The sequence below is a fragment of the Hippichthys cyanospilos genome, chromosome 11, assembly GCF_059441005.1.
Source record: "Hippichthys cyanospilos isolate Australia breed blue-spotted pipefish chromosome 11, RoL_Hcya_1.0, whole genome shotgun sequence".
Taxonomy (NCBI): Eukaryota; Metazoa; Chordata; class Actinopteri; order Syngnathiformes; family Syngnathidae; genus Hippichthys; species Hippichthys cyanospilos.
Window position 1 is genome coordinate 7,979,298 of NC_142379.1, and position 27,816 is coordinate 8,007,113.

At 38.5% G+C, this 27,816-nt stretch overlaps 2 protein-coding genes across 3 annotated transcripts; one reads left to right on the forward strand and one right to left on the reverse strand.

Annotated features, from left to right (window-relative positions):
* LOC148415707 (mucin-5AC-like) lies at positions 1-17,590 on the reverse strand. 2 transcript variants are annotated; one of them, XM_088427451.1, is made up of 22 exons: positions 17,519-17,590; positions 11,653-11,803; positions 6,981-7,038; positions 6,820-6,870; positions 6,381-6,411; positions 6,251-6,286; positions 5,751-5,931; positions 5,565-5,677; positions 4,427-4,604; positions 4,237-4,349; positions 3,839-4,013; positions 3,640-3,749; positions 2,878-3,058; positions 2,691-2,803; positions 1,826-2,006; positions 1,617-1,747; positions 1,349-1,523; positions 1,162-1,274; positions 784-955; positions 596-708; positions 303-474; positions 1-115 (listed from the first exon to the last, which is right to left on the reverse strand). In XM_088427451.1, exons 4-22 carry the CDS (start codon positions 6,844-6,846, stop codon positions 1-3), a joined length of 2,430 nt encoding a protein of 809 aa, XP_088283577.1. In that variant the 5' UTR covers positions 6,847-6,870; positions 6,981-7,038; positions 11,653-11,803; positions 17,519-17,590. The 2 variants fall into 2 exon arrangements, with proteins under 2 accessions (XP_088283577.1, XP_088283578.1); XM_088427452.1 differs by lacking the exons at positions 11,653-11,803; positions 17,519-17,590 and adding an exon at positions 7,835-7,940.
* Positions 12,288-27,562, forward strand: LOC148415708 (alpha-2-macroglobulin-like protein 1). Its single transcript, XM_088427449.1, has 36 exons — positions 12,288-12,367; positions 12,691-12,871; positions 13,082-13,238; positions 13,750-13,802; positions 14,618-14,638; positions 14,839-15,007; positions 15,089-15,173; positions 15,326-15,443; positions 15,526-15,637; positions 15,721-15,830; positions 16,490-16,645; positions 16,957-17,184; positions 17,330-17,393; positions 17,528-17,673; positions 17,812-17,961; positions 18,543-18,725; positions 19,026-19,104; positions 19,560-19,686; positions 19,823-20,048; positions 20,294-20,420; positions 21,108-21,229; positions 21,395-21,446; positions 21,850-21,933; positions 22,042-22,218; positions 22,785-22,866; positions 23,839-23,995; positions 24,083-24,157; positions 24,245-24,407; positions 24,679-24,875; positions 24,959-25,174; positions 25,384-25,502; positions 25,688-25,778; positions 25,878-25,946; positions 26,095-26,200; positions 26,389-26,428; positions 27,059-27,562. The coding sequence occupies exons 1-36, from the start codon at positions 12,288-12,290 to the stop codon at positions 27,081-27,083; spliced, it is 4,347 nt and encodes a 1,448-aa protein (XP_088283575.1). The 3' UTR covers positions 27,084-27,562.
* The last annotated feature ends 254 nt before the right edge of the window (positions 27,563-27,816 follow it).

The following is a 27,816-nucleotide window of genomic DNA, read 5'->3' on the forward strand; positions in this document are numbered from 1 at the left end:
TTAGCCAAGTTTTGCGCAGAACTCAATTGGACATGTGAAACGAACTTTATAATCAGAGCAGAGTCCATTCTTCTGGTCAGCATTTTTACAGATGAACCCAGTAGTATTGTCCAGTCTGCAGAGAGGAAAATAGGAGCAATATAATTAGGAGTATCAAATTGTTGCAAGTAACTGCTTTCAATTAGCCTTCACAGTGCCTATTTAGCTGAAATAAGACCAAATTGCACTAAATTGTAATTAGTGCACCTACTGCAACACGCAGATTCAATGTCTTGACAAGTGTGTATGGACTTAGCGCTTACGTAGCTATGACTTCCCCCGTTGACTCCAGAGGCTTTCCATCAACAGTTTGGACCTCAATATCAAGAGGAGCTGGACAGATTTGACGGGGGTTTTCCGCACGGAGGCTCTCAAGCACTTCATAGTCTCCAGTTGCACCGGGGTCGTCACGATTGAACCATTGAGTCTTGCAACCTTGGGGGTACGGGAAAAGAGTTTGATTCGGAAACAAAATATTTAACCTCAAACGATTAACAGGCATCCAACTGCCTAGGATTGGCTGGAATTTTAAAAAATACATCATGTGCAAAATTACCTTGTTGTTGGCAGAAATCAGCGGGACACTGAAAACGAACTTTATAATCTGCACACTGACCATTGTATGGCTGGTCACGATTTCTACAGATAAATCCTGTATGCGTGTCAGATCTGGGGCGGAAAAAAAAAAAAAAAGTCACTCTAAAGCAGGGTGGATTTCATGTAAACACTTTAGCTTTTACTCACGTATAAATGACATTGCCCGTTGAAGCAACACTAGCTCCAGATGTAGTTATGGCCTCAATTTGAAGTGGATTGTTGCAGATTTTCCATGGGTAGTATTTGCGTAGGTAGAAAAGCAATTCAAAGTCTCCAATACCAGAGGGTTTGTCCCAATCGAACCATGTAGTCCAGCATCCTAGAGCAATCATACGTACATAGCAAGGGTCAGCAGAATTTCTGTCACGGTTAAAGCTACATTTAGTACTTTGTTTCTTCAGGAGCTAAACAATGTATATATTTAAGTCGCAAAAAAGTCCCAGATGAACTAATTTATAAAATCAACGCAAATTCCACTGTGTCAGAACTTTGCAACCGACCCGGTTGCTGTTTGTGGTCAATTACCTTGTGGTTTGCAGAATTCAAGCGGGCAGGAGAAACGAACTTTATAATCTGCACATTGACCATGATATGGCTGGTCGCGATTCCTACAAATTAATCCTCTCTGCGGGTCAGACCTGTAGGGTTAACAGGCAGAATCAAAAATCAGGTCAAAGTGAGATGAGAGGACTAATGTTTACCTTATACTTACACTTCAATCACGTCGCCTGTTGAACTAACACTGGCTCCAGATGTAGTTATGACCTCCATTTGAAAAGGATGTGGACAGATTTTTCCTGGGTTTTCTTGGCGCAGGTCGGAAAGAGTTTCAAAGTCTCCACTAGCGGAGGGGTTGTCTCGATCAAACCATTGAGTCCAGCATTTTTCTGAAGAACAAGGGGCGGGAAGTTAACTGGAAAGTTGCATAAACTGATATCCAGCATTGAGTAATATTTTTGAATTTGATAATATAAACCCACTATTTTGTGCAAGATCAACATTTGGTTGGCAGAAGTCAAGTGGGCAGAAGAATCGAACTTTATAATCTGCGCACGGCCTATTATGTGGCTGGTTTTGAGTTTTACAAATGAATCCTCTTTGCACATTAGCCCTGTGGAGACAACGTATGAAAACCAGTCAGTAATTCAGTGAGCTGGAAGGACATTTGTCGGTCATCTTATATATTTACACATCAATCACGTCGCCTGTTGAATCAACACTTGCTCCAGATGTGGTTTTGACCTCCATTCTAAGTGGATATGTACAGATCTGCCCTGGGTGTTCTTTGTGCAAGTCAGAAAGTGTTTCATAGTCTCCAGCACCAGTGGGGTTGTCTCGATCATACCACGGAGTCCAGCATCCTTGGTCTTCTATTTAGACAGTGGTTCACAGTAAAATTGCAGGTTCAGTAAATTACTTTGACAGCATCTAGTTGCTTGACTCAGATTTGATTCCACATAATTGCCCTGTTCCAAGAGCCAATTAGTCAAACATTCAGATTTAGTCTTTTGATCAGTCGTACATAGCCAGGGTTGAGGTATACCATTTGCATCATTCATGAACCCTTCCTGCTAAATACATATTGATTGAGGCACTGACAAAGTAGGGGGAAAAATGATTGAATATTAGTTTCCACCAGATGAATTTTATTTGATGTCAATTGGGTACGGATGTTATTTTCTGTCAAGGTCTGGCACCTAGTGATTGGTAAGCCTCCTGAACCCCTTTGACATTTTAATTTGGCATCTTGGTATTGAAATCAATGTACTTACCGCCCTACCCTTTTATATTTAAAACAAAGAGCAATACCTAGTTTGTTTGTTTTTTTTTTTAACTAAAATAAAGTGGTTTGAGGTTTCATCGGATCACTGCTTCACCATCAATAGGGCCAATATCATAATGTGCATTAAGCCATGTAATGTTAACAATTAACAAATCGGCTTGCAATAGACTGTTAAATGTTTGGGCTCTGTTTCAAATTTATTGGCCTTTCACTTAGATTTTACTCAGTTTGTAATATGCAGGACATAAAACTTAAAAACAATCTAGATTACCTCTTGGTTGGCAGAAGTCAAGAGGGCAGGAGAAACGAACTTTGTAATCCTTGCATTGCCCTTGATATGGCTGTTTTTCATTTTTACAAATGAATCCTCTTCGCACATCAGACCTGTAGACAACGGATCAAAACCAGTCAGCAATTCAGTGAGCTGGAAGGACATTCGTCAGTCGTCTTATATTTACACGTCAATCACGTCGCCTGTTGAAGCAACACTTGCTCCAGATATGGTTTGGACCTCCATTTTAAGTGGGTATCGACAGATCATCCCTGGGTTTTCTTTGTGCAAGTCAGAAAGTGTTTCAAAGTCTCCAGAACCAGAAGGGTTGTCTCGATCATACCATTGAGTCCAGCATCCTTGATCATCTATTTAGACAGTGATTCACAGTAAAAATGCAGGTTCAGTAAATTACTTTGACAGTATCTAGTTGCTTGGCGCACCGATTTTATTCCACAATATTACCCTATTCTAAGAGCCAATGAGTCAAACATTCACAAATGTCTTTTTTGATTTGTCATTCATAGCCAGGGTTGAGTTATAGCATTTGCGTCTTTTAGAAACCCTTCCCACTAAACACATTTTGACTAAGGCCCTGACAAAAGGAGCAAAATAATGCGGAGCGGCCATTAATCCCCCCCCCCAATTAATTTCAATTGGTGACAATCGTGCATGGATTTTCACTCTGTGGTCAACATCTGGCACCTAGCAATTTGTAAATCTCATGAACCACTTTGACATTTTAATTTGGCAGTCTTGGTATAAAGATGCAGTAGAAATCCAATGCATTTATTGCAGTAACATTTTATATTTAAAACCAAGAGCAAAATGTGGTGCTGCAGTAATACTACACAATTCTTATTCTGTTCACTCCAGAGCAGATTACATAATCGAGAAAATAATCAAGTAGGCAATAACAAAACAACAACAAAATAACAATCAAGATTACCTCTTGGTTGGCAGAATTCAAGCTGGCACGAGAAACGAACTTTATAATCTGCACAAGAACCGTGTCGCTGGTGAGAATTTAAACAAACAAATCCTGCCTGTGCATTGGATCTGTAGAGAGAAAAAAAAAAAAGAAAAAGTCAGCATCTGAAAAGTTATAAGGGGGAAGGACTCGATATCACTTTTAGTCGTGTACTTACAGATAAATCCAATTGCCTGTTGAAGCAACACTGGCTCCAGATGTAGTTTGGACGTCCATGTTAAGTGGCTGTTTACAGATCTTTCCTGGGTTTTCTTTGCGCAGGTCTGAAAGAGTTTCATGGTCTCCGGAACCAGAGGGATTGTCTCGATTAAACCACGGTGTCCAGCATTCGTCTGAAGAACAAGGGATGATACGTTAGCTTGAACGCCATAAAACTGCTTCTCAGCATTTATGAAATTGACAAAAAGGTCATGGAAAAAAAAAAAAAAAAAGACGCGAAAATTTCATATGATCAGCCTGTTTGAGAATGAAATAACCAGCTATTGGGAAAAAATAAAAAAAGATTGCCATTCGATTATTTACATATAAACCAAGACAGGCATTGTGCAAGATTACCTTTTGCCTGGCAGAATTCAGGAGGGCAAAAGAATCTAACTTGATAATCTGCGCACTTGATGTTATGTGGCTGGTTTTGATTCCTACAAATGCACCCCCTTTCCACGTCAACCCTGTAGAGACAAAAGGATTGAAACCAGTCAGCAATTCAATGAGATGGAAGAGTATTTGTCGTTCATCTTATATTTACACGTCAAACACGTTGCCTGTTGAACTAGCACTTTCTCCAGATGTGGTCTGGATCTCGATTTTAAGCGGATGTCGACAGATCTTCCTTGGGTTTTCTTTGAGCAAGTCAGGAAGCGTTTCATAGTCTCCAGTACCAGAGGGGTCGTCTCGATCAAGCCATTGAGTCCAGCATCCCTGAACTGTCATAAGTGAAGTGTTAAAACGTGAAGTAAAATTCTACATACTGTACATCATTGTTGTGAAATTGAAAAAATAAAATAGCTTCTGTGTGCTTGACTCATTTGATTCACCTGTTTAAAGAAATCCAATGAGAACTGAAGCTCATGAGTAAAATTAGGGTATAAATTGGAAACTATTTAAAAGTTTCCAGTACTAGAAGGGGTTCCCATTCATATCAAGTAGTCTAGCATACTTCAGACGTAACCATGGCAGGAGTTGAGGCATAACATTTCCTACATTGTTTAACCCTTCCGGCGACCAAGACAAATGAAGATTGCTAATTGAGCAAAACACGAGTTTTCCCCCAGATTAATTTCATCAAGTCAATCATACATGGATTTTCGCCATTCGAATTCAATGCATTTTTAAGCACTTTAAACCAAGAGCATGATTTAAAAAATATAAACCTGGCTGCTTGTAAAAATGAACATTTGCACACTAATTTAAGTACCATAATAAATTCCATAGTATTCAAAGTCAAATGTTACTCACTTGTATACAATTGCAATGTAACTTCATAGGGAGCACAAAACTTGAAATAAATCAGGAAATCTCAAACTACTTTGCCAACTGGCACAAACAGGTGATTTCCTTTTTTTTTGCCTTTTTTACTTGACATGTTTGAATCAGAATTACACTGTTCCAAGCCTCTGTCAATTTGAGCTGATTTCGGCTGCTAATAAACAAACAAAAGCATAAAAAATACTAGGAAGGTAGGAATTACTGTAAATTTTCAAAACAAGTAGAGGTTCTAAATGTCACCGTATGTTCACTCCTAAATGCTCGCAAACTGAATTTATTTGACTGTGACCATTGACACAGGACATAAATGCCGAAGACCTAAAACCGAAGTGGATTTAAAAGTGCAACCAACTTAACGGCATTTTCACAGGTAGACCCAATTATGTTTTGTTCATTACCTTCCGGTTTGCAGAATTCATACGGGCACAAGAAACGAACTTTATAGTCTGCACAGTAGCCATTGTATGGCTGCTTACGATTTCTACAAATAAATCCTTTGTGTTCGTCATACCTGTAGAGACAACAGTCAGAATCAGTCATTGAGTGGTGTGTTAAAAAGGTGTATTTGTTAGTCTTCTACTTACATATCAATCACATTGCCTGTTGAAGCAACACTAGCTCCAGATATAGTTTGGACCTCCATTTTGATTGGACGATGACAGATCTTCCCTGGGTTTTCTTTGTGCAGTTCCTCGAGAGATTCATAGTCTCCAGTACCAGAAGGGTTGTCTCGATCATACCATGGTGTCCAGCATTCTGACCGGTCTTTTGTCATGTAAAAAAACATGAAATTGGCACACTTTTATGCTGATATTTATTCCTGTTGAACTCTCATCCATTTTATAGAACCTCTAAAAAAACCAGTTTGCAGCCCATGCACCTATTTCTGTTACAGCAGGCAAGTCATAAAATTGGTTAACATTGTAGATCAGCAGACTGAAAAGTAAACTGCTTTTGTATATTAAAAAAAAATGGATATTCTGATTTACAAATCAGATCCTTATGCCAGTCGAACACTTGTCCAAATGGGAGTTACCCCTTATGTTTGTGAGTTCTTAACGTATATGAAAAAGAAAATATTTACCCTGCTTACCACCTTTGGTGGCTTGCACTTGATATCCTAGAAAAACAAGTACAAATATATATGTATCTTTTTACAGATATGAGAAGCATTGTGCAGATCAAGGTAGTATTTATTAAATAATAAATCATACCAGCATGAAGGAGCACAAGTGTGATACCCAACTGTAGGAGAACACGTACAGTTAAAAAAAAAAAAAAAAAAAACGTACATTGACTATGTTCAATTTCATTTTGCATTTAAGTCGGAAATTAGAAGGCAAAGTATGTCTTTGCAATAATGAATCCAACATTCCCTCAATACTCAACATGGTACTCTGACAATTACTAATATCTGCCTTGCAGATTTGGGAATGGGAATATTAGTTTTTTTTTGTTTTTTTTTTTTAAGGATGCTAATAAAACTGTTCATCAACGCCAAAGCGCAGCCATTGTCCTGCACTGCCCCCTGTTGTCAATTGATAGCAACAAAATTCCCTCAGGATCATTTTGCAGACAAGTACTTGTAACATATTGCAAAGAAAATGTTTACCTCAAGTTCCTCTTTAAATTGGGAAAATATTCATACATTACCAATTTAATCATTGTTGGATACATCATTACTCCAGAAACTGAGGGCTTGTTCTAGAGAGGAAAATATGTTTAGATTGTTTAAAAAGGCTGAACAGTACATGTTAAATTTATCTGCAAGGGGGGGGGGGGGGGGGGGGGGGGGGGGGGAGTAAAATGCTCACAGTTCAGGATGACGCCGGAGATGTCCTGTCACTACTGGAAACGACCGGTGGATGCGATCTTAAAAGACAAGCATACAGAATTCACAAAGAATACAAAACATCCAATTAGAGACGGATAAGAAAAGATTAGCTATTTAATACGTCTGTCAATAAAGCTCAACACAGAGCCTGAAAATCATCACAAAGCATTGCATGGTTCAAAAGTGTCAATGTTAACAAGTGAAATTTCCATTCTTGAGTCAAAACCGCAAATATTGGATGATCTCAAAAGGACAAGCAGTCTCAGAAAGCAGTTTTCCCCCGCTTGAAAGCTTATTCAAATTGATTGATTTTTAAGAAGAAGAAAGCCACACTCTTGGGCATAACCAAACTTCAAAAGAATATTTTATCCATACCGTTGATCATAAATAAAATAAATAAAGACATCAATGAATTTCTCAAACTGATGACTTGAAAAGTTCTTCACAATCCTTAGATCAAATTAAACACTTAAAAAAATACAAAAATGATCAAACTGTGAATTATTAAATCCAATTTAAAAACGGACCAGATACAACCAGTTACCATCAGAAGTCAATTAGTGAAATGAAATGCACATGTAGCCAATTAGGTCATATGATCGATCATTAAGGAAAAATGTAACTTGTCAAAAAGAAAATGAAGACAACCAGAAACAGGTGCATCATCAATATTTCAACATCAACATTTCATCTCTTATTTTTTTCTTTTCTAAGCAAGAGTTTAACCCATAAACGAGAAAATGTATCATTTTTATCATTTAAAATTTCTGCTGCAACAGAGCACGCAAATGGCTAGTTTTACTGAACATCTACCATATTTTGACTGTGATTTACCTTCGAACCAGTGGTGACCATTCAAGCTATGCTTGAACGGTAATGTTGACCGCTCTGTTCAAGTAGCGGAGGTCCACTGACGCACGTCGTTAACGAGCCCCTTAAATAGAGATTTTCGCGCGTTTTACAGGTCAGGTGACCACGGGTATTTCTGAGTGGCTTTAAAATGCTGAATTTTGTTTGGTTGTTGAGGGGATCAAGAATGCCTAAGGGTTTTTTTTTTTTTTTTTTGTACTACTACTACTACTACTACTACTACTACTACTACTACTCATCATCACTGTCATCATCACATTATTATTATTATTATTATTATTATTATTATTAGTAGTAGTAGTAGTAGTAGTAGTAGTAGTAGTAGTAGTAGTAGTAGTAATAATAATAATGAAACCTATTAATTAATTGAGTTCAGTTTTGTTATGGTTCATGGACCGATTCAAATAGTGCAAATAAAATCATTTTTAAAGTTTTGTTTTAATTTTCTTGACTCAAATGTGAAACGGGGCATTAATCGTCGGGGGTATGATAAAGTAGGAATGAGACGTGACCTTCTGTGACGTCTCGTGTTAGTGGACATCCACTAGATGAGAAATGAGACCACGACTTTCGATTAACCGAATGGATACTTCAAAACTTCGGGAAATACCACTGCTGTAATGAATTAATTTCACTCCTTTCTCAATTCACTTACATATTAGTTTCACTTACACGGCCCATTCTCTCATTAAATGTGTTGTCATATTATAATTTGTTCAATGTTTATGATATAAAAAGTATATTGATCCTTCTCGAAATTAAAAGCCATTCCGTGCTCTACAAATTGTATCCATTTACCGATCAAACGTGTACTGTTTCAAAATATTCCCAATTTTAAAGGTGGAACGTAAAGCACATTTTTGGTCAATATTCTCTATGCCCATTGCACATTGTCACTTTCATTTGACAGCAGAGGGCGGCACTGAACCAGATGGCAGCGCCCTGGCACTGACAAAACGAATTTATTAACCTGCTTTATTATTATCCCATAAAGGAGATGATATGGACCAGATGTAGAGTGGCTGGGTAGTAAGATATAACGATGGGGGAAAAAAAAAAAGTCCTTCTAAATGTAGAATAGTAGATTTAACATGTTCCACAGCGACTGAACCATTTCATGCAGAACAAATATTAAATCAATAAATAATAATGAATGTAAATTGATCTGGAACACAAACACAGGAACAAAAATATCTTAAACATTTTAACCTGAAGGAAAAGGTATAAACCATAGTAGGGGTTTTTGTTTTCTAAATCACATCAATCATTCATGTGACTTAGGAGAAAAAATGTTCATAGTAATTTAAAAAGTTTAAAGATCTCATGCGTAGTTTGACAATGACACGGCCCCATTACCTCGTTAAAGGGTTACACGAACAGCATCCGGCATTACATGGTGACCCCTAGCAGGGCTCACCCCACTATTTGAGAGGGAATGGTCTCGATTAAGTGTTCCTCCAAATCACATTTTGCTTTGTTACAAATGACAATAAAATTGTCAGTGGCTGTACTTTCTTGAACAACATCCTATGCAAGATCATCTCTTTGTTCACCAACACGCAAAAAGCACAGCTTGGGGTGTACTTTTAAATATAACTGAAATATATCTTAAACAATACAGCAAAAGTAAAGTACTGGAGTTAATTAAGCAGAAATAAAACAGAAAAATCAAAAGAAACAAAAACCAGAAGAAAGATTTTGCCATCATTTTAATTTTATATCACAACATGTCCTTATTTTTGTTTTAACAATGAGATTTCTTAAAATTACAACATCACCTTTACATGATAGTTACAAAAACCATCCATACATTTTATGACAGGTTTATCAAACTTTCCTGGTGGAATGTGCCCCACCACAAACAAATCAACAATAAGAATTACCAAATGTGCCTTACAGTGTTGGATTGAGTTGCGCTGACCAAACCAGCCTGTCACACAAGCTGCCTGTCCAAAAGAAGACAATAGCATGCCAGTTGCCTCAGGACAGTACTGCCTTCCTGAGACAGTAGAGCTGCAAACAATCTTGGCCTCATGTGCAAGAACTGGGACTTTCCTCACTGAGCAACCTGAAATCCCAGTAAGGCGACTGCAAGAACCAGCAAAGCTCAGACCCATCCAGCCTTTTATTTCAAGAACTATGTTGCCACCTTTTAAAAGAGTCCGTGGGCCCATTTCGGTGGCTTTTGCTTTAAGGTCACTTACTTTTTTGTGCTTCATTCTAGGTAATCTGAGGTGCTACCTACAAGTTCAATCACTGACTTTTCTTATTCTGTTTGTCCTCTGTGGCATGCTTTACATTATCATAAATGATATGAGACCAATTGATTTTGGTCCACTTCAAATCAGTCATCTACAGATCAACTGCTGGGCAGAGAGCTTCAATCATAAATTAACATCTACGTTGCCCAAATGGGACACTAAGTAGTTGAAGCCCTACTCCAGCAGTGTGGGGGAGAGGCGGTGGTGCATGAAGGTATTTTTTTGATGATAAACATCATGCAAAAGGCCCTTTACTCACAGTGACGGACTAGGTTGGTAATCCCCCACCCAGCCAGTCACACAAGCTGGTCAGTCAAATGGATGACTCTGGTATGCCGATCTGCCTTGAACAGTTGGGCTGAAGATAGTTTGGTCCCCCTGGGAAGGGAGGGACTTCACCTATGTGTTATCTCAACGCCTTGAAGGAGTTCAAAAACCAGCTGAGCCTGCGCCACCAGGGTACCATTTGTGGAATCATCATGGACTCTTTTACCGAATTGAAAAAAATATTCTCTGCCTTTTAAGATGGCAGAATATTGCTACATGGGCTTTGATGGCAGATGGCGAGTGCTTAGAAGGGAGCAGTCCAAATATCATTATATTGAACACAAAGGTGAAGACCAGTCGAGGCTTTCATAGATGACATGCAGCACCATGTTGACTGCAAGATCCAGCGACCTGTTAGCCTGGTAGGAAAACCGCTGAAAGTTCAACAGGATACATGCGATGCTTTTTCTACGGTTCAGCACAAAACATTAAAAGGACTTTATAACCACAGTTTTTAATCTCTTTCTTGGAGACCTATACAAGGTAGAGCATTTGAAGCGGGATGGAACTTCACAAAGTAAAGATATATTAAACAAAATTAAGATTATGGATGGTGATGGTTTTTAACATGGAGTTTGGCGAAGCAAAGGCAATAATGAAGTGATGGATTTGGAAGTGTTGTGGAAAGAGGCAAACTAATATCGAATTGAAGTCCTCACTTCAATATCTTTTTATTTTCTAATCATGCACATTTAAAACACACAATCTTACACATGATTGGAGAACTTCAGTCTACGTCTGTTTGGATCTTAAATTGCCTGGCATACATGGGATTTTTTTTTCCCTTATTCTGCATAACATCATGGTTCAAACTTGTGGCAGCGCACCTAAAAAAATCATAACATGGACCATCTTCTCCACTAAAGATGTCCAGTATCAAATTGCACAGTACCCAAAACAATGTAAAAGTGATGAATACAAAACAAATTAGGGGGGTTGATGTTAAATTGAATTTAATATAACCTACAAAGGATTAGGTAAATGTTAATTCAGACTACCAATGAATTTGTGGCTTGTTTATTACCAAGATGACAAGTACAGAATATGTTACAGTTCAAATTACACCATGTTTTTACATTTTGCTCAGTGTTGCCACCTGGTGCCATGTGAGATGCGGCATGTGGAGAATGTACTGCATGTGCCTATATTTTGTAGGGTTTGAGTAAACAACAATGTAAAATGCCTTTTACCGACCTTTTACCTTGTACGGGTTTTCCCGGTCACACAAGCTGGTTCTGGCCAATGGCAGACATTGGTATGCTGTCCATCCACAAGCAAAGGGGCAACAAACAATTTGGGCAATCTGAATGCCTCTGGCGACTACATTCATCTAGAATGATGAGCACTGTTGAAAGAAGGAGGTTCACAAGTTGGTCAGCATTCCCATCAACATGTTTACACTCAGCAGAGTCACTCGAGAATTTAATTTGTAATATCGAATGCCTCTGGAATGATAATGTTGTATGTGGTAGTAGTCATCATGATTTATGCATATATCATGATGCAATCTCACATAGGGTTGACCTTTCGTCCCACCCACATCTCTACATCTCGCAAATTCCTCATTATTGGTGGATAGTCGGTAGCAGGATAATCCGGTTTGAAATTTTGGGTTGTGAAGCTTGTTTGACTGAAATTTCGGGTTGTGAAACTTGTTTGACAGCAAGGTGGAGAGGACAGAGAACGTAAAGGCAGTGGTCATGAAGGTGAGGGGTTGCGATGGATCAATAGAGTATAAAAGTCCAGTAGCTTTGCCCCCAATTCATCAGTGTCCTGGTGCAAAAACGCCTCTGACACTCAGGGCAACGTGCCGTGTGCGCAGTGCAAACATGGCACCTGTCCTCTACTCGCTAGCGGTCATATTTGCATCCGTCTTTCTGCAATGCGCATCGGCTCATCTCAATGACACGTAAGTAGAGTCTTGACCTGACTGATTTTGGTCATCACGACAGGGATGCTCGTGACGTATGTTCTGCTTTATTAAGAGTCCAAGTTTTGTGACAATGTGCAGCTTTCTATAATTATATATTTAAATGACGACCTTCCTTTAATTGTGCAATATCAAAGTGTGTGTTTGAACTTTTGAACATTAATACTTTATATAGCTTTTAAATTTCCATGAGACCTTTCACTATTTAATGATATGCTGTATTTGATGTCTAAAAACATTGTAATAATGTGACACTTGAGTTGTTTCCTAGCACAATGTTTGTATTCTCTCCATCTGTGCAGCATCTTTGCCGTGACCGTGAGTTCCCAGGCGACTGGGGGGTCGCAGGAAACGCTGTGTGCCCTCATCACTGAGCCCACGGAGCCCATCACGTTGACTATCACTATGGACACAGATTTGGGCAGTTCTCTCATCCTGAAGGAGGCAGTCAGAGGGGACTTTTACAAATGCCTGAAATTTAAGGTCTGTTTGTCATTGACTCAAGTACAGTATATCTTAATCCAGTCCAATCCATCCATCCATCCATCCATCCATCCATCCATCCATCCATCCATCCATCCAAGCCAACTACCTGCTGGCCCATTTCTTTATTTATTGACTTGTAGTTCAAAGACCTTTGTCTATTGAAGACCAGCAATGTATCTGCATCTTTTTTTTTTAATTAAATCATAGGTCCCAGAAGTGGAAACTGAAACTGAGGGAACCATAAATGTCACTCTTAAAGGGAGGAGTGACACCATGAACAAGGAAACCAAAATCCTCATTTTGCGTCCTGCTTCCATTCACATTGTCCAGACAGACAAACCTGTCTACAAACCTGGACAGACTGGTAAATACCACCACAATCGAAATGTTTTATTCATTGAGCAACTGTTATGGGGTAAAGCAAGAACGTTGGAATTAAAACTAAAAAAGAAGTGACTATACTTTGCTTCATTTGCATTGCAATGAGGAATGCACATTTTATTTCCTTTTCTGCAGTAAATATTTCCCCATAGTTTCAATAAACCTCCTGAGACCGAAATTAACAAAATAGCTTATTGAATATGTCAGCGCACGGCAAATGATTGAACATCTAATTAGTTGCATCTTTTGTCTATGATTGGTTGGCTTTCCTTGGGAGCAGTTACTTCTCAAAATAAAGGCCCTAACGGGACCAGAGAGGGCTATTTATTATTATATCTTCAAATGTATATTTTCACCCACAGACAATTTTGCTTATTGCGGCAGGAGCATACATTGCTTTATTCTGATATTTTACCTGTATGCAATATATTTGAAACGAACCTTGAACCTTTTATTTTTTGAATAATTTTCTAATTGCCTACATTTCATTACAGTGCAGTTTCGAATTGTTTCCCTGGATTCCAGTTTCATCCCTGTGGACCGGCTGGTAAGTTTCCAATTAGTTTTGAAGATATGACACAATATTTGTACTAGGCTGACAAAAATAAAAAGCATGAAAGCAGGTGAGACAGTGTGAGCCTGAACAAATGTGCTCAAGTCAACTGAGACTTTAACAGCTTTTTGAGAGTCAACCAATCAGACCCGTCGGCTCGCTTGCTTGACACTCAACATTAAGCGATGGAATTAGGGGATTAGATGACCAAATGATTCTCCAATGCAGCACTGCTACTCTTCACCGTTCCCTCATAAGAAGGTGTCAAATTTTAGCACGTGTATGTGTGTGTATGTGTGTTTGACAATTAGTGGTACTTTAAAGGGACAGTGTGTAAGATTACGGACAGCAGGAGGTGCTGCAGGCGCTGCATTTACCATTGTCCGTAGCTATAACAAACATGGCCGCCATCAAAGAAGTGCCAGCCCCCATGTAATATCATTAAATGATAACTAGACCTACGATTAATTTTAAAACAATACTGTTGGTCATTAGGAACATATTCATTTGCAAGTTTTTGAAATTTACAATCATCTATTATATTCCTTTTGAATGAAAAACGGTCTAAATCTTACGCAATGTCCCTTCAACCTTTGTCATTAAGTCTAAATGAGTTGAAATGCAGGACAGTACTAAAGCAAACATTGATTATTTATTTATATGTGTATTTATTTATTTATTTATGCTTCAATCCCTGCAAATGATAGTGTAACTTTCCAACAAGATTACACTAGAGTCGTTGGCACCGCATGCTGCATGCATACATGAGCAACTACTGATTTTAACTTTTGTATTTGTTCTCTTTTCAGTACACTTTAGTGGAGCTCCAGGTAAGAATCCCATTTTGAGCCTCTGCTAATTTACCTCCACGCATATGCACAGTTAGACTGCGTTTTGCGCTAGACTTATCACTTGAGTGGCTGAGGCTATTTTGCCACTTTTGAATCCAAATATTCTGAATAGGGAATGTGTTGCTTGAAAAGGAACTTTACCGGTCAATAAATACACTTCTGTCTATCTGTTAATGTAGGATCCCAATTCCAACCGAATCGCTCAATGGTTGGATAAATTTGTTTCCGCTGGAATCCTTGATCTTTCCCACCCCATAATTCCAGAGGCACCGCAAGGAACCTATGTCATCACTGCCACCACAGACAAAGGAGAGAAAATCTTCCACAGATTTGAAATCAAGGAATATGGTCTGCTATAGTTGTTGTGCTTGCTTTTCTGTACCTTTTTGTTAATTTTCATTAACTTGTACTGTATATATATCTTTTTAGTTTTGCCCAAATTTGATGTAACCATTCATCTCCCAAGTGTGATTTCAATCTTGGACAAGGAGATCACATTTAAGATTTGTGGAAGGTAATGTTTTAAAGATAAAAATACATTTTAAAAAATGGTTTTACAAAATGTCTCGGAAATAGTCCAAAGATCATGCTATATTCCAAGAACTAGAGTTAGAAATCGTGAAGATAAAAACATCCGCATAAATTAACGTTGGCTTCTCCCTGCAGATACACTTATGGAAAAACAGTTGTTGGCTCAGTCCAAGGGTCGTTTTGTAGACATTCTTATGAGTATTACTGGTCTTATTCAACAAAGCCAAGCCTCTGCAAGGCATTTCAACTGATTGTGAGTAGTCGAAACTCCTATCGTGTTTCGTCATATGAATCCACGAACCCTTTCACGTAGTCTAAAAGTGATGCTTTTACAGACCGATGGCAGCGGCTGTGCGACAGAAACAATCAGCTTGGCCGACTTTGCCCTCAAAAACACTACGTATGCTAATTTTGAGTTAGAAGCTGAACTCGAGGAGGAGGACACTGGTAAGATGGTAAAACGTTTCACCTATTTCATGTTACTTGTACGACTTGATTTCTAGTTATTTACAATCATATTTCCCATATAGGGGTGGTCCAAGTGGCTAGCAAGGAGGCAGGTTTCAGTGCTGTGGTCAGAGCAATCACTTTTGAAGATGTACCGCTAACATACAGGCCTGGGATCCAATTTCAGGGAAAGGTAGTTACTCTTTTGTCTTGTTTTTTCTTTGTTTCTTTTTATAGAGCCAAATTGCACTCAAAATCTTGGAAGTTTTATTTCAAAAGTTTAACTTGTTTGTGGGTTTTGATGCATCACTTCAGTCTTCAGTACACACATCCATTCATTAATTACTTTAATTTCCCCTCTCTGATCAATAGAGAATGATTTTATTTGGAGAAACATGCTTGACGATTATGAAACTTCTGCAATAGCATATTTGTTGTTTAAAATCCGTCGTGGTGTTATATTTTCATGATTTGGTCAATTTTTGAGAATTTGTGGGTCAATCCTACTGAAATGTTCTGCTGCTTTATTTTGATTTTTAGTTTTTCAAATTGACATTGAGGTGTAGTTGCAACATATGGAATTACCATGCGATTATAAATCATTAATGGGAGTCTCTAGAGGAGTTAGTTGGTGAAAAAACAACAATTAATATTGTAATGTTGTATTCGCTGCTTTTTCTAGCAGCTCATTAGAGTATCCTGCTCCCACGATACCAAAGTACCAACCAGGCCGAGCCGTACATTACTTAAAGTTCTAATATTAATTATTGGCATGCGTGACATGGACGTGTTTCATTTAATTTGCTATTCATTTGACTATTTTAAGGCTGAACATTTTCATCGTGTTTGCAGGTCAAAATGACGGGTCCACACGGGGAACCTGTGGCCAATGAGCCCGTGTACTTATTCATGACGGGCTCAGACAAAATAAAACTCACCACAGACTCAAAGGGCGTGGCTTCATTTTCATTGGATACCAGCGAATGGAAAGATAATGTCATTCTTGAGGTTTGTGACTATGCTGTTGTTAGTTGTTGGGGACTATGGTGCTTACTAGGGGAATAAAATCTCTTTTTAAAACATGATTAGCTTTATGTTCAATCAAAATAGGAGGGGAAAGAGAATGATCCACATTTTTGCTCTTTTTCTTGTCAAAGATCATACCAGCAACTAAATGTTTTGTTTTGTTTTTTTTAATTTTAGCATCTATGCTGATTGGAATCAAGCAGTCTCTATAAATTTGTCAAAAAGTCACGATAATCTGTAAAATCTATCATTCGATAATAATTTTCAGCATTGTCTTGTTTTTGTCTTAACAGGCCAGAGCCAAACTGGTCGATGACAAAAGGCCATACAATCCACTTATTTTGAAGCCGAAGTACATATCAGGCTACCTGAATGTTCCTGCCTTCTACTCAAAGAGTAGTAGTTTTGTGAAGCTCATGAAGGTCAACAAGGACATCGCCTGTGACCGAGACACCACGGTTCAAGCTCAATACATCATCCAGGGACAGGAGCTCAGAAAGACGCTCGACTTTTTCTACTTGGTGAGTTCAACTGTTCTTACCATTGGAAAATATAGTCTGCACTACAAATTCTATCACTGTGTAAAAAGCAAATTAATGATACAAGTTAGAAAACTCTTGCATGGGGAAAGTCACATTTGTCTTTGATTTCATATGCGTTTCATAGGTGCTGTCCAAAGGAACAATTGTGGAGCATGGCCGTCTCCCAGTGACTCTTAATGTTGGTACAGGTAATCTCATTTCATTTTAGTATACTTTTTAATGTAATTTAATTTCAAAACCGTTCCGAGTAACCAATTGTTATGAATGAAATATTGTTAGTTTCATTGTACAACATGTGACCTTTTGTTCTTACCTTTGCCAGTGAACAAGGGAGAGTTGAGCATCCCCCTCCGTCAAATGGCGGACCTGACACCCTTCGCAGAGGTTGTAATCTACACTGTGTTGCCTGGTGGAGAGGCTGTGGCAGACACCCTGAGCTATCCCATCCAGCTCTGTCTCAAGAACAAGGTTTTACCCTGTGATTTTCAAAAACACAATAAACAAATGATATTTATCCATGTTTTAATGAAGTTATTGCAGTAAATGGTGTCAAACATTTCAAATCATGGTTTATCATCACTGACCGCTCTATTGTCTTCTATACAGGTTTTTCTTAAGTTCTCGTCCCTCGAGCAGCTTCCATCCGAGAAAACTACATTGAAACTGCTGGCTCAGCCTGGCTCTTTGTGCTCCGTTCGAGCCATTGACCAGGGCATCCTATTGCTGAAGCCAGACGAGGAACTTACTATTGACAAAGTAAGATAACTTCAACGTCAGAGCAACTCAATGTATCACATACTGTAACTTCTGAAAATACTCATAAAACGCTAGTTTAGTTTAAGGTGGCACAGTAGCCATGTTGCTACAAGAAGAAAGGTTTGGTTGTAATATTTTGGTTTGGCCCTTTCTGTGTGAAAGTTTGGTACTACTTACACTGTACCAGCTAGCTACTAGTGCTGTGGAGTTGCTCCTAAGACAAAGATCATCAACTCTGTGTTCACTTTTTTCTCAAGTATCATTCTCACAAAAGGTTAAAAATAGAGAAGCTATGCCAAAAGCTAAGCTAACCTAATTGTGACATGTAATCACTAAAAAGCGGAATTAAGACTCGGTGATCAAGTGCGTTTCTTACAGAAGTCTGACACTGAGTTAAGTGGAAAGCTTTGAACAGCAAACGAGTAGGCAATTTATTAAGTGTCTGCATTGTGGAAGAAATGTATTGGGAATGTATGAAATTCTGTAGCAGGGGATGACGGCCAGGAAATTTATTGGTTTCTCAACAGAGTCCCAAAAGAATATTTTGACCCTGGATTTAATATTGTCTTTAACTTTTGCAGATATACAATCAGATGACTGCGCAGAGACGTGTTGGCTACTCTTATCAGGATTATGATCCACATCCCTGTATATCTGATCCCATACCGCTCCTTGAACCTGTGCCGGAAGAAGAACGAAGGCGCAAGCGCTACATTAACTATGAACTCCTCGATCATCAGGATGACATTTCCAGCATCTTTAAAGTAAGGCTTTATATATATATATATATATATATATATATATATATATATATATATATATATATATATATATATATATATATATATATATATATATATATATATATATATATATATATATATATATATATATATATATATATATATATATATATATATATATATATATATATATATATATATATATATATATATATATATATATATATTTCATGTTTTGGCGTGGCTATACAAGCTAAACCAGCTGCTAAAGATTTGCTTTCATGATCTGAATATCTTGTGACAAATGTATCTCTATTTAAGGAGATTGGAGTCAGACTTGTGACAAATGCTGATGTGAAGAAACCCGTCAATTGCTACAATGTTCCAGACACCTATATTGGTAGGTTTATTATAGTGTATATTTTAATTCCTCACTGTATTGTGACTTTGCTGTTTTGATGGTTAAATGAAGCCTCGTGAACCATTTTTGATATTTTTTGCTCCTCAAGATGGGGCTCTTGATTTAAAAATCCAGTGGTAATTTGATGCATTTCTATTGCACTTTTTCATCACAAATTGAATGTGTTTCTATGACTTGTCGAATCAGTCAGACATGGGGGGAGGATGGTATTTAGAGGGATGGGTAAAGAAAGCCTCATGAAACACTTTTGATATGTTTTTGCTCCTCTAAATGGCACTGTTGGGTTATAGATAAAGACATGTGCAATGGAAACCAATAGTGTCATCTAGAGGAGAAATTAAACAAAGTGTTCATAAGGCTTCATTTTCCTGACACTATCTTAGGTGTCACAAACAGACTACAGTACCCATTTGGCATTCTTGTGTTGCCTGCAGAATCACATGGTGCAGCTCCTACTATCATCAATTTGACGGGCTCTGGTGCCAATGCGGGAATTGAGAAGAAGGAGACCATTAGGACAAACTTCCCCGAAACATGGATTTGGGACCTCGTTTCTGTTGGGTAAACATGTTGAAATTGCAGATGATCAAAACTTTATGGAAATGTTCTCAAGTATCACTGCGTTATATTATTTGGCCTCGAAGCAGTCTGTTCATTTGTCTCGTTTGTGTGTGTCCGCATGCGTGCATGAGTATAGAGACAATGGCACAGTCAATATGGAGAAGACAGTCCCAGACACCATCACCAAATGGGCCGCTGGAGCTTTCTGTGTCTCCCCTGTGGGCTTCGGTCTGGCACCCACCACGGCGCTGACTGTTTTCCAGCCCTTCTTCGTCAGTCTCACGCTGCCCTACTCTGTCATCCGTGGAGAAGAGTTTACTCTCAAAGCCACTGTCTTCAGCTATCTCTCTGAATGTGTCATGGTAAATATCACTGAGTCACAGATGGAACTAACAAAATGAACTGCTATGTACCTCCTGCTTTGATGGCACCCCTCTAGTGCCAGGTCTTGCTAATCTGTTTACTGACTTGTATACATATGACTGAATTGTATTTCTCCCCATCCCAGATGCAATGATATATCAGATACTCCTCAGTGAATGGATGTATTCAACTGTAGTTGTTTTCTTGCAGGTACTTGCAATATTTGTTGTGTGTGTGTTTGCAGGTGAACGTTACACTGGTTCAGTCTGACACATATACATTTAGAGACTGTGACGACTGCCAATACAGCATGTGTCTTTGCGGTGATGAGAGCGAAACCTTCAGTTGGATCGTCACTCCAACTACAATTGGTAAGAATCAGTACATTACTTAAAATTTTGCCTTCTTCGTCTCACTTTGAATTCTATGATCTTCCGGAAATCATGCTATTAGAATTTACAAGTCCACAATTTCATTCGATCTTGAATGAAGTGGAATTTCAGTGAGCACTCTGCTATACATAAGTTTCATCACATTTGAAATATCATCCATCCATCCATCCATCCATCCAATCATCCATTTTCTATAGCATTTTCTCCTTGCCTCATCACCAGTCATACATGCACCTCACAACCCTGCTCAGTGCAGAAAAGCTGCTAAATACATAATATCTTCCTCATATGTACAGTTGCCTCTAGCAATCTACTCTGTAATATGCTCAGAATGTAAATCTATTCATTTATTAGTGGTTCACTATTACTGCCATTACTGTTTTTGTTGTTTTTTTTTGTTTTTTTTTGTTTTTTTTTTCTTTTATTGCCTACCTTATTATTTGCTCTCCAAAGCTCCTAATCTCCAAAACTTCTTTTTAATTGGCAAAAGGTACATTAGTGGAGGCAGCATGAGACTAGGCATCCATTAGTCTAGTATAGTCCAAATTAAACATGGCTTACCCATGTGTTAAAAGTTAAAATGATCACAATCATTTACAAACCTAAGCTTTTTTTTCGACTGAAAGAAAAAAACTAACTATCTTATTAAAAACTGCTTGCATATAGGCAAAATTGACCTGAAGGTGAGCGCCGAGGCCCTGAAGACCAACATGGAGTGTAGCAATGAGGTGGTTTCTGTTCCTGAAGCGGGTCGCATTGATACTGTGGTCCGCAGCCTGCTGGTGGAGGTCAGTACCGCTCACACGCAACATGCTGCACTCTTCATGATTACGTTGACGTAACATCAGCGGATCTGATGGTCACTTCATACGCAAATCAAGTCCAATGTGATTTGTGGTCTTGACTTGGTGTGTTGTCTAATTCATTGCAACTGATCAATTTCTGTCTTGTAGGCTGAAGGAACGCCTCAGTCAGTCAGTCACAACGTGCTCCTCTGTCCTGCAGGTACATTTTAATGGCTTTATAATTTTGCTCAAGCCTCTTTTGGAGCTCTCTGTTGTATTCACATGGAGAGTTTGATTAAATAATTTTCTTTTTTTACTGCACAATTAAAAAAAAAAAAGTTCCTCATGACAAGTTTGTCTGTATTGTGTGTAAGCAAATTTTTATTTATATAATATATAAGCAGATTTGGTATTCAAACAGAAATGTGAGGTCATAATTCATATTTTGCAGGCCACATAAAATAACATGGCGGGCCAGATCTGGCCCCGGGGCCTTGAGTTTGACATGTGTGATATAAAGAAACAGAAAACCCACTTGAATGTAGAACTTTGGAAGTGAAAGTTGGGGATGGATTGACAACAACGGTAATAAGACCCAACATTTTTTTGCTTCTTTTTGCCAGAGGGACCAATGGAAAAGAATATCTCTCTTGCGCTGCCAGAGATGTTTATTGAGGGATCACCTAGAGCTACTGTGTCTGTAATGGGTAAAACAAAATATATGTATATATACACCTGTTGTTTACATCATCAAACTGCATTTTCATCAAAGTCGTCCTCATAGGCATCTTTCTAATGAGATTCTTTTACTGAAGGTGACCTGATGAGCCGAGCCATTCAGAACTCGTACAGACTTCTAGGAATGCCGTTTGGCTGTGGAGAGCAGAACATGTTTTTCTTTGCGCCCAACATCTTCATTCTCAGCTACCTGAAAAGCACAGGTCAACTGACTGCTGAGATTCAGAAAAGGGCGACGCGTTTCCTTGAAAGCGGTGAGTCGTCAATGCCAACACGGAAGAGGGGCTCACAAAACAAGAATGGGACAGTAAAATGCCATGCAATGCCAAAAAAATAAAAAAAACGCCGGAGAGGTAAGGTAGTTAGGTTACACCTTCCAGCCAGTGAATCCATGTAAATATAGATTTTGCTACTTGTTTGTACATGCTCCAGTATTTAGAATACATAGTGTATACTTACCAAAGACACATTGTTTACAGCAGTGCTTCTCAATTATATTTTGCCAAGCCACTCTAAGATAGAAACAAAGTTTTCACACTCCTCCAATTGCCATTCCGACCGTAAATAGGATTATTATTGATGAAAATTGTATAAGTGTACCTAAACCTGTATCCTTTTTAACTTTATCAAAAGACAAAAGCAATCGAAATCAATTTTCAACAACTTTTAATTATTTTTACAGCGTTTGTGTGAAAATTGTGTGAAATTCCGCTACCACACTTAGTAAACGAGGCCCCATCAGGGCTAATAATAAATCCTCCTATATGTCTTTGGGCACAATGAAGAATGTGATGTATATTTGTGCATGTGTGCCCCCCAGGATATCAAAAGGAGCTTCTGTACAAGCATGACGATGGCTCCTACAGCGCCTTTGGGACGAAGGATGAGTCTGGAAATACATGGTTAGTAGTGTGCAAGGAGTGTTGGCTAGCTGTAGTGGAATAGCTCAAGGGGGGAGTGCTCATCTCATGACCTATAGGTTGTGAGCTCGGGGCCATGTTGAAGTGTCCTCGAGCAAGACACAGAACCCTAATTTGCTCCCAATGGACCTGGCAGCAGCCTCCATTGGAAGATAAATGAAGCCGTCGTGAAGAAAAATCTCAAGTGGTTCATGAGGCTTTTTTTCCCACAATTAGGTAAACGTGAGCCTTTGTAAATTATTTTGTAATTATGGGAAAATTAAGCCTCATGAACCACTTGTTTTGGTTGTTTTTTTTGCCCCTCAAGATATTGCTTCGGTTTCAAAGATAAGAGCAAGTGCAATGGAAATGCATTAGATTTCCACTGCATCTAAACATAAACCAAGAGTGCCATCTAGTGGAGAAAAAAATGTCAGTTTCAGTCATGTTTCATGAGGCTTCATTTACTCACCACGAGTGTTTTGAGCACCATATCGTATAAAAAGCACTACTATAAATCCATTAGAGGATCAATTTTAAATTTTAAGCAATTTTAAGTGTAAAATGTATTTGTCATACAAGTTTTACGTAGTTAAACAAACATCACATCTTAATGAAACATGAACTTGTGAATAGTTCAAATATTTTACTACTTCACATTAATCTGAAAAAAATCTCTGTCATCACAGCTACTGTGAGAGGTCGTAAAACTGAGGTTTTTTTGTGACGTAGCGCAAAAATGCCCAAGAATGTGTACAGTAAACCATAAAGCAACAGGAAGTAATATCACGGCTTGTATTTTAGTTTGCACGCAAAACATTCATGCTACTCTCTGTGGTTCAGCTCTAGCCTACAGCCTTCATATCACACACAAGATTTTGTAATCAGTTCCTGGCTGCAGGTTTAGCCTCACAACTACTGTGTATTTAATTTGTGCTTTGTTTTTAAATGTGTGTGTACTTCATGTATTTGTAGGCTGACCGCCTTTGTGATGAAGTCATTTGGTGGAGCCAAACCTTACATCTTTGTTGATCCCAAGTACATTAGCGATGCCAAGACTTGGTTGTACTCAAATCAGGGGCATGACGGCTGCATCAGATCCGTGGGGAAACTCTTCCGGAATGCCATGAAGGTGATGATGCCAGTATAGCTGTTGACATGCCCTGTACACTGCAAATGAAAAAATAATATCTGAATGCATGTTTTAATGTCCCATCAGGGAGGAGTAAGCGACGACGTGTCCCTGACTGCTTATGTCGTGGCCGCCCTGTTAGAACTGGACTCCGACATTGAAGTGAGTCAGACGGCACTCCAATTTTGCATCAGTTTTGGAGTTATTACCACCGCGTTTGCAATTGATCCTCTTCATGTTTTGTGACAGGATCCCATGGTCCAGAAATGTCTGGGTTGTCTGAAGGAGGCAGCCGGCAAGCTGGAAAACCTGTACACCATAGCTCTGATGTCCTACACCTTCACCCTGGCTAGGGACACGGAGATGAGAATGAAACTCATCACGGACTTGCACCAGAAGTCCAGAATAACGGGTACATCATAACATTAGCCGCAGAATTCAATGTCGGATCCTACTAAAATCTCATTTTGTTATTGATGAATGTGCTGCGTAATCATACTCCACTTTGAATTTACTCCCCGAAAAATTAACACAATATAATTGACCCTATCACTGATTGACCCTATGACTTATAAATCAGCACATTACTGTACTTGATCTTGCATTAAGCGTATTGTTGTTTATTGCAATATTGACCAGATATTTCTGCAAATGAAATTTGATTGCAAATATTCCTGTGGCAGAGGGAGCTCGCCACTTGCACCGAGAGGAACTCTCTGAGAACGGAGTGAATTCTCTGGAGGTGGAGATGACCTCCTATATGCTATTGGCACTGCTATCCGGGCCATATCTGCCAGGATTTGGACTAGACTACAGCATCGGCATTGTCCGTTGGCTCTCGCAGCAGCAAAATTCGTTTGGAGGTTTCTCCTCCACACAGGTAGTCAAAGCTGCGAGCAGGACTTAGGAGAAGTTTCTACTATCAGGACAGACCTGATGACTCCGTACATATGTTCTCCTCAGGACACGGTGGTGGCGCTCCAGGCGCTGGCCAAATATGGGGCTGCCACTTATAGCGAGGAGGGCAGAACTAAAGTGACTGTGACATCATTAGGAGGTATGAACAAGGAGTTCATAGTGGACCAGAGTAATCGGCTCCTCTACCAGGAGGAGAAGCTGAATGATATCCCCGGAGAATACACCGTTAAAGCAGAGGGAAAAAGCTGTGTTCTGGCACAGGTATCATCTTGCTTGGCAACTTTAGAATCAGAATCATCTTTGTGGACAACCTTTTGCATTTTGGAAAACAAAACCGAAGCCTGTCTTCTACTTGTGGGATGGTGGACTTAACGGCTGATTCCTGGAATCATCTAAAGTGTGTTAGAAATAGAATTTGTAAGATAAGAATATGTAGTTCATGAGCACATGTTGGTCCTGTCTTCTTTTAGATCTCCATGAATTACAATATCCCCCCTCCTCCCGAGTTTTCCTCCTTCATCATCTACGCTCATGGCATTTCAACCTGTGACCCTATCAGGACGAACATCGAACTCACTGTCCATGTCAAGTAAGACACACACTCTCTCTTGTTCTATCACTCTCTAATAAATAAATAAATATAACAATTATTCAATATTTTTGACTATGTTGTGTTACCAGAAATAATTGTAGAATTCATATTGGTGACAGCTGACAGTAAAAATGTCCATATTTTGAATTGGATTCATATTCAAGACCGTTTTGTTTTTGCAGTTACCAGGGCGAGAGAGAAGAGACAAACATGGTCATAATTAACATCAAACTTCTGTCCGGACACGTTGTGGATCATACCTCTCTAGATTCGGTGCGTTCATTTTTTTTTTGTTTGTTCAATTCTCAAATATTTGTGTCACCTGTTATCATTTAAATGACAATGATGGCGGTTTATTGTGAAATGTTTTAGTTAAAGAATGAACACTTGGTGAAGCATGTGGATGTGAATGACGGCTATATCAACATCTACTTGGACGGGGTATGAACTTATTTGATTACTTATTTTCCATCTATCTATCTATCTATCTATCTATCTTTAAGTGTTTTGTTGCAAATTCAGCTATCACCTTACACAGACAGCAATAGAAACGCAAACCCCTTCAGCGGTGTGTGTTGTTTGTTTGCAGCTGAAGCAAGGGGAGAGTGTGGAATATTACATGACGCTGGAGGAGGAAGTCCCTGTCAACAACCTGAAAGCAGCTGTGGTCAAAGTGTATGACTTCTATCAACCAAGTAAGGGGTTCATATGTTGCAATTTTGTCCATGCCTCTCATATTTTCAAACAGAACCCTGGCTTGTAATTCTAACATCTTTGTATACAGGATTTTACAGGAGATATTTTAGTCCATTTAATTATTGCTGTACTGCTGCTTTACTTGAATTTGCTCTTTTGGAATTACTAAGGGGTATCTTATTTGCAGGTGATGTGGCTGTGGCTGAGTACATGTCCCCCTGCGCATTGTAAGTCACTGATATGAAACTTAAAATCTCTATTCGGCCATTAGTAACACACCTACACAGTTTCAACTAGTCATGGGGGAATGAAGCCTCATGAAGCATGTGATTTTATTTTACTCCTCTAGATGGTGCTCTTGGTTTCAAGACAATTGAAATGCATTTCATTTCAACTGCATCTGTAAACCAAGAATGCCATTTAGGAGTAAAAAAAAAAAAAAAAAAAAAAAAATCACAAATGGATCATGATGATTGAACATTTTAAACACTCCTTACACCTAATAAATGTACATTTTGCAAAAGAATGAGGAATAAGGAAAAAGACGATGAGACGGAGGCTAAAAACTACGTCAAAGTTTTACTTAATCTTAAAATGGTTTATTTTCATTTTAATCCTGTGTTGCATTGTAGACAATGATAAAATTGCTGGTGGTTTTACTTGTCTAGATCCTTGTTTCTGTGTAAAATCAAACCAAGTTTCCATGACTGATTTTCTTTTTCATTATCTTCTTCCTTTAAAAAAAAGGCACAAACAAGTACAGACATACAAAGAATATTTTAAATCAAATAGTAATACTAGTTAAACATACCGGGTGACTATACAGTGTATGTAATAACAATGGTTTTGCTTTGCAGGTGTTGTGATGAAACGTTGTTTTAACATCAAGGAAACGACTCAGATCGCTATCTGGAAAACTAGATGCTCATCCTGATTTTATTTCCTTTAGTGCTTTGATTTGAAGGGAATCCCTGTCATTGCAAAAGGTGTTTTTTTCCTTTCTTTTTGATGTGGAATTCATTTTAAACATAGCGGAAACAAGAAAATCAGACCATGCTCTGTAACATTTTTATTAGGGTTGACAAACCCATGTTTGAACTCAAAGTGAAGAATGATACAGATAAGATAGCAATAACTGTGTAAAAACACAGTCTGTAGAAAAAAAGAGTGCTGTGTATGTGGGGGTATGGGTGTGTGTGTGTGTGTGTGTACCTTTTTTTAAAGATCAAATGTATCACTACAGTACCATACGATATGAAAACGTAACAGTCATGAAATAAAATTGACAAAAATGAAGAAAATAATGGTATTATAGTGTTTCATTCCATCCAGGCACATCTTTTATACAGTATATTTTTTCCTTTCTTTTCAATATAGATAACATCAGCATGTCATATATCAACAAAGAATTTTGCAGCCTTGCCATTATCGAATTTGGTTTGCACACATAAAGCGTACAGGAAGAGTAAAGGCAAGAAAGACAATATATATTAAGGTCTTTAGACTACTTTTAGGAGGTAAACATCACTATTCGAGGCACAACAACCTTAAATTATCATGACCAACCTACTCAACAACACGCTGTTCTAGATCCTCCTCCCATGCTTGTTACAAA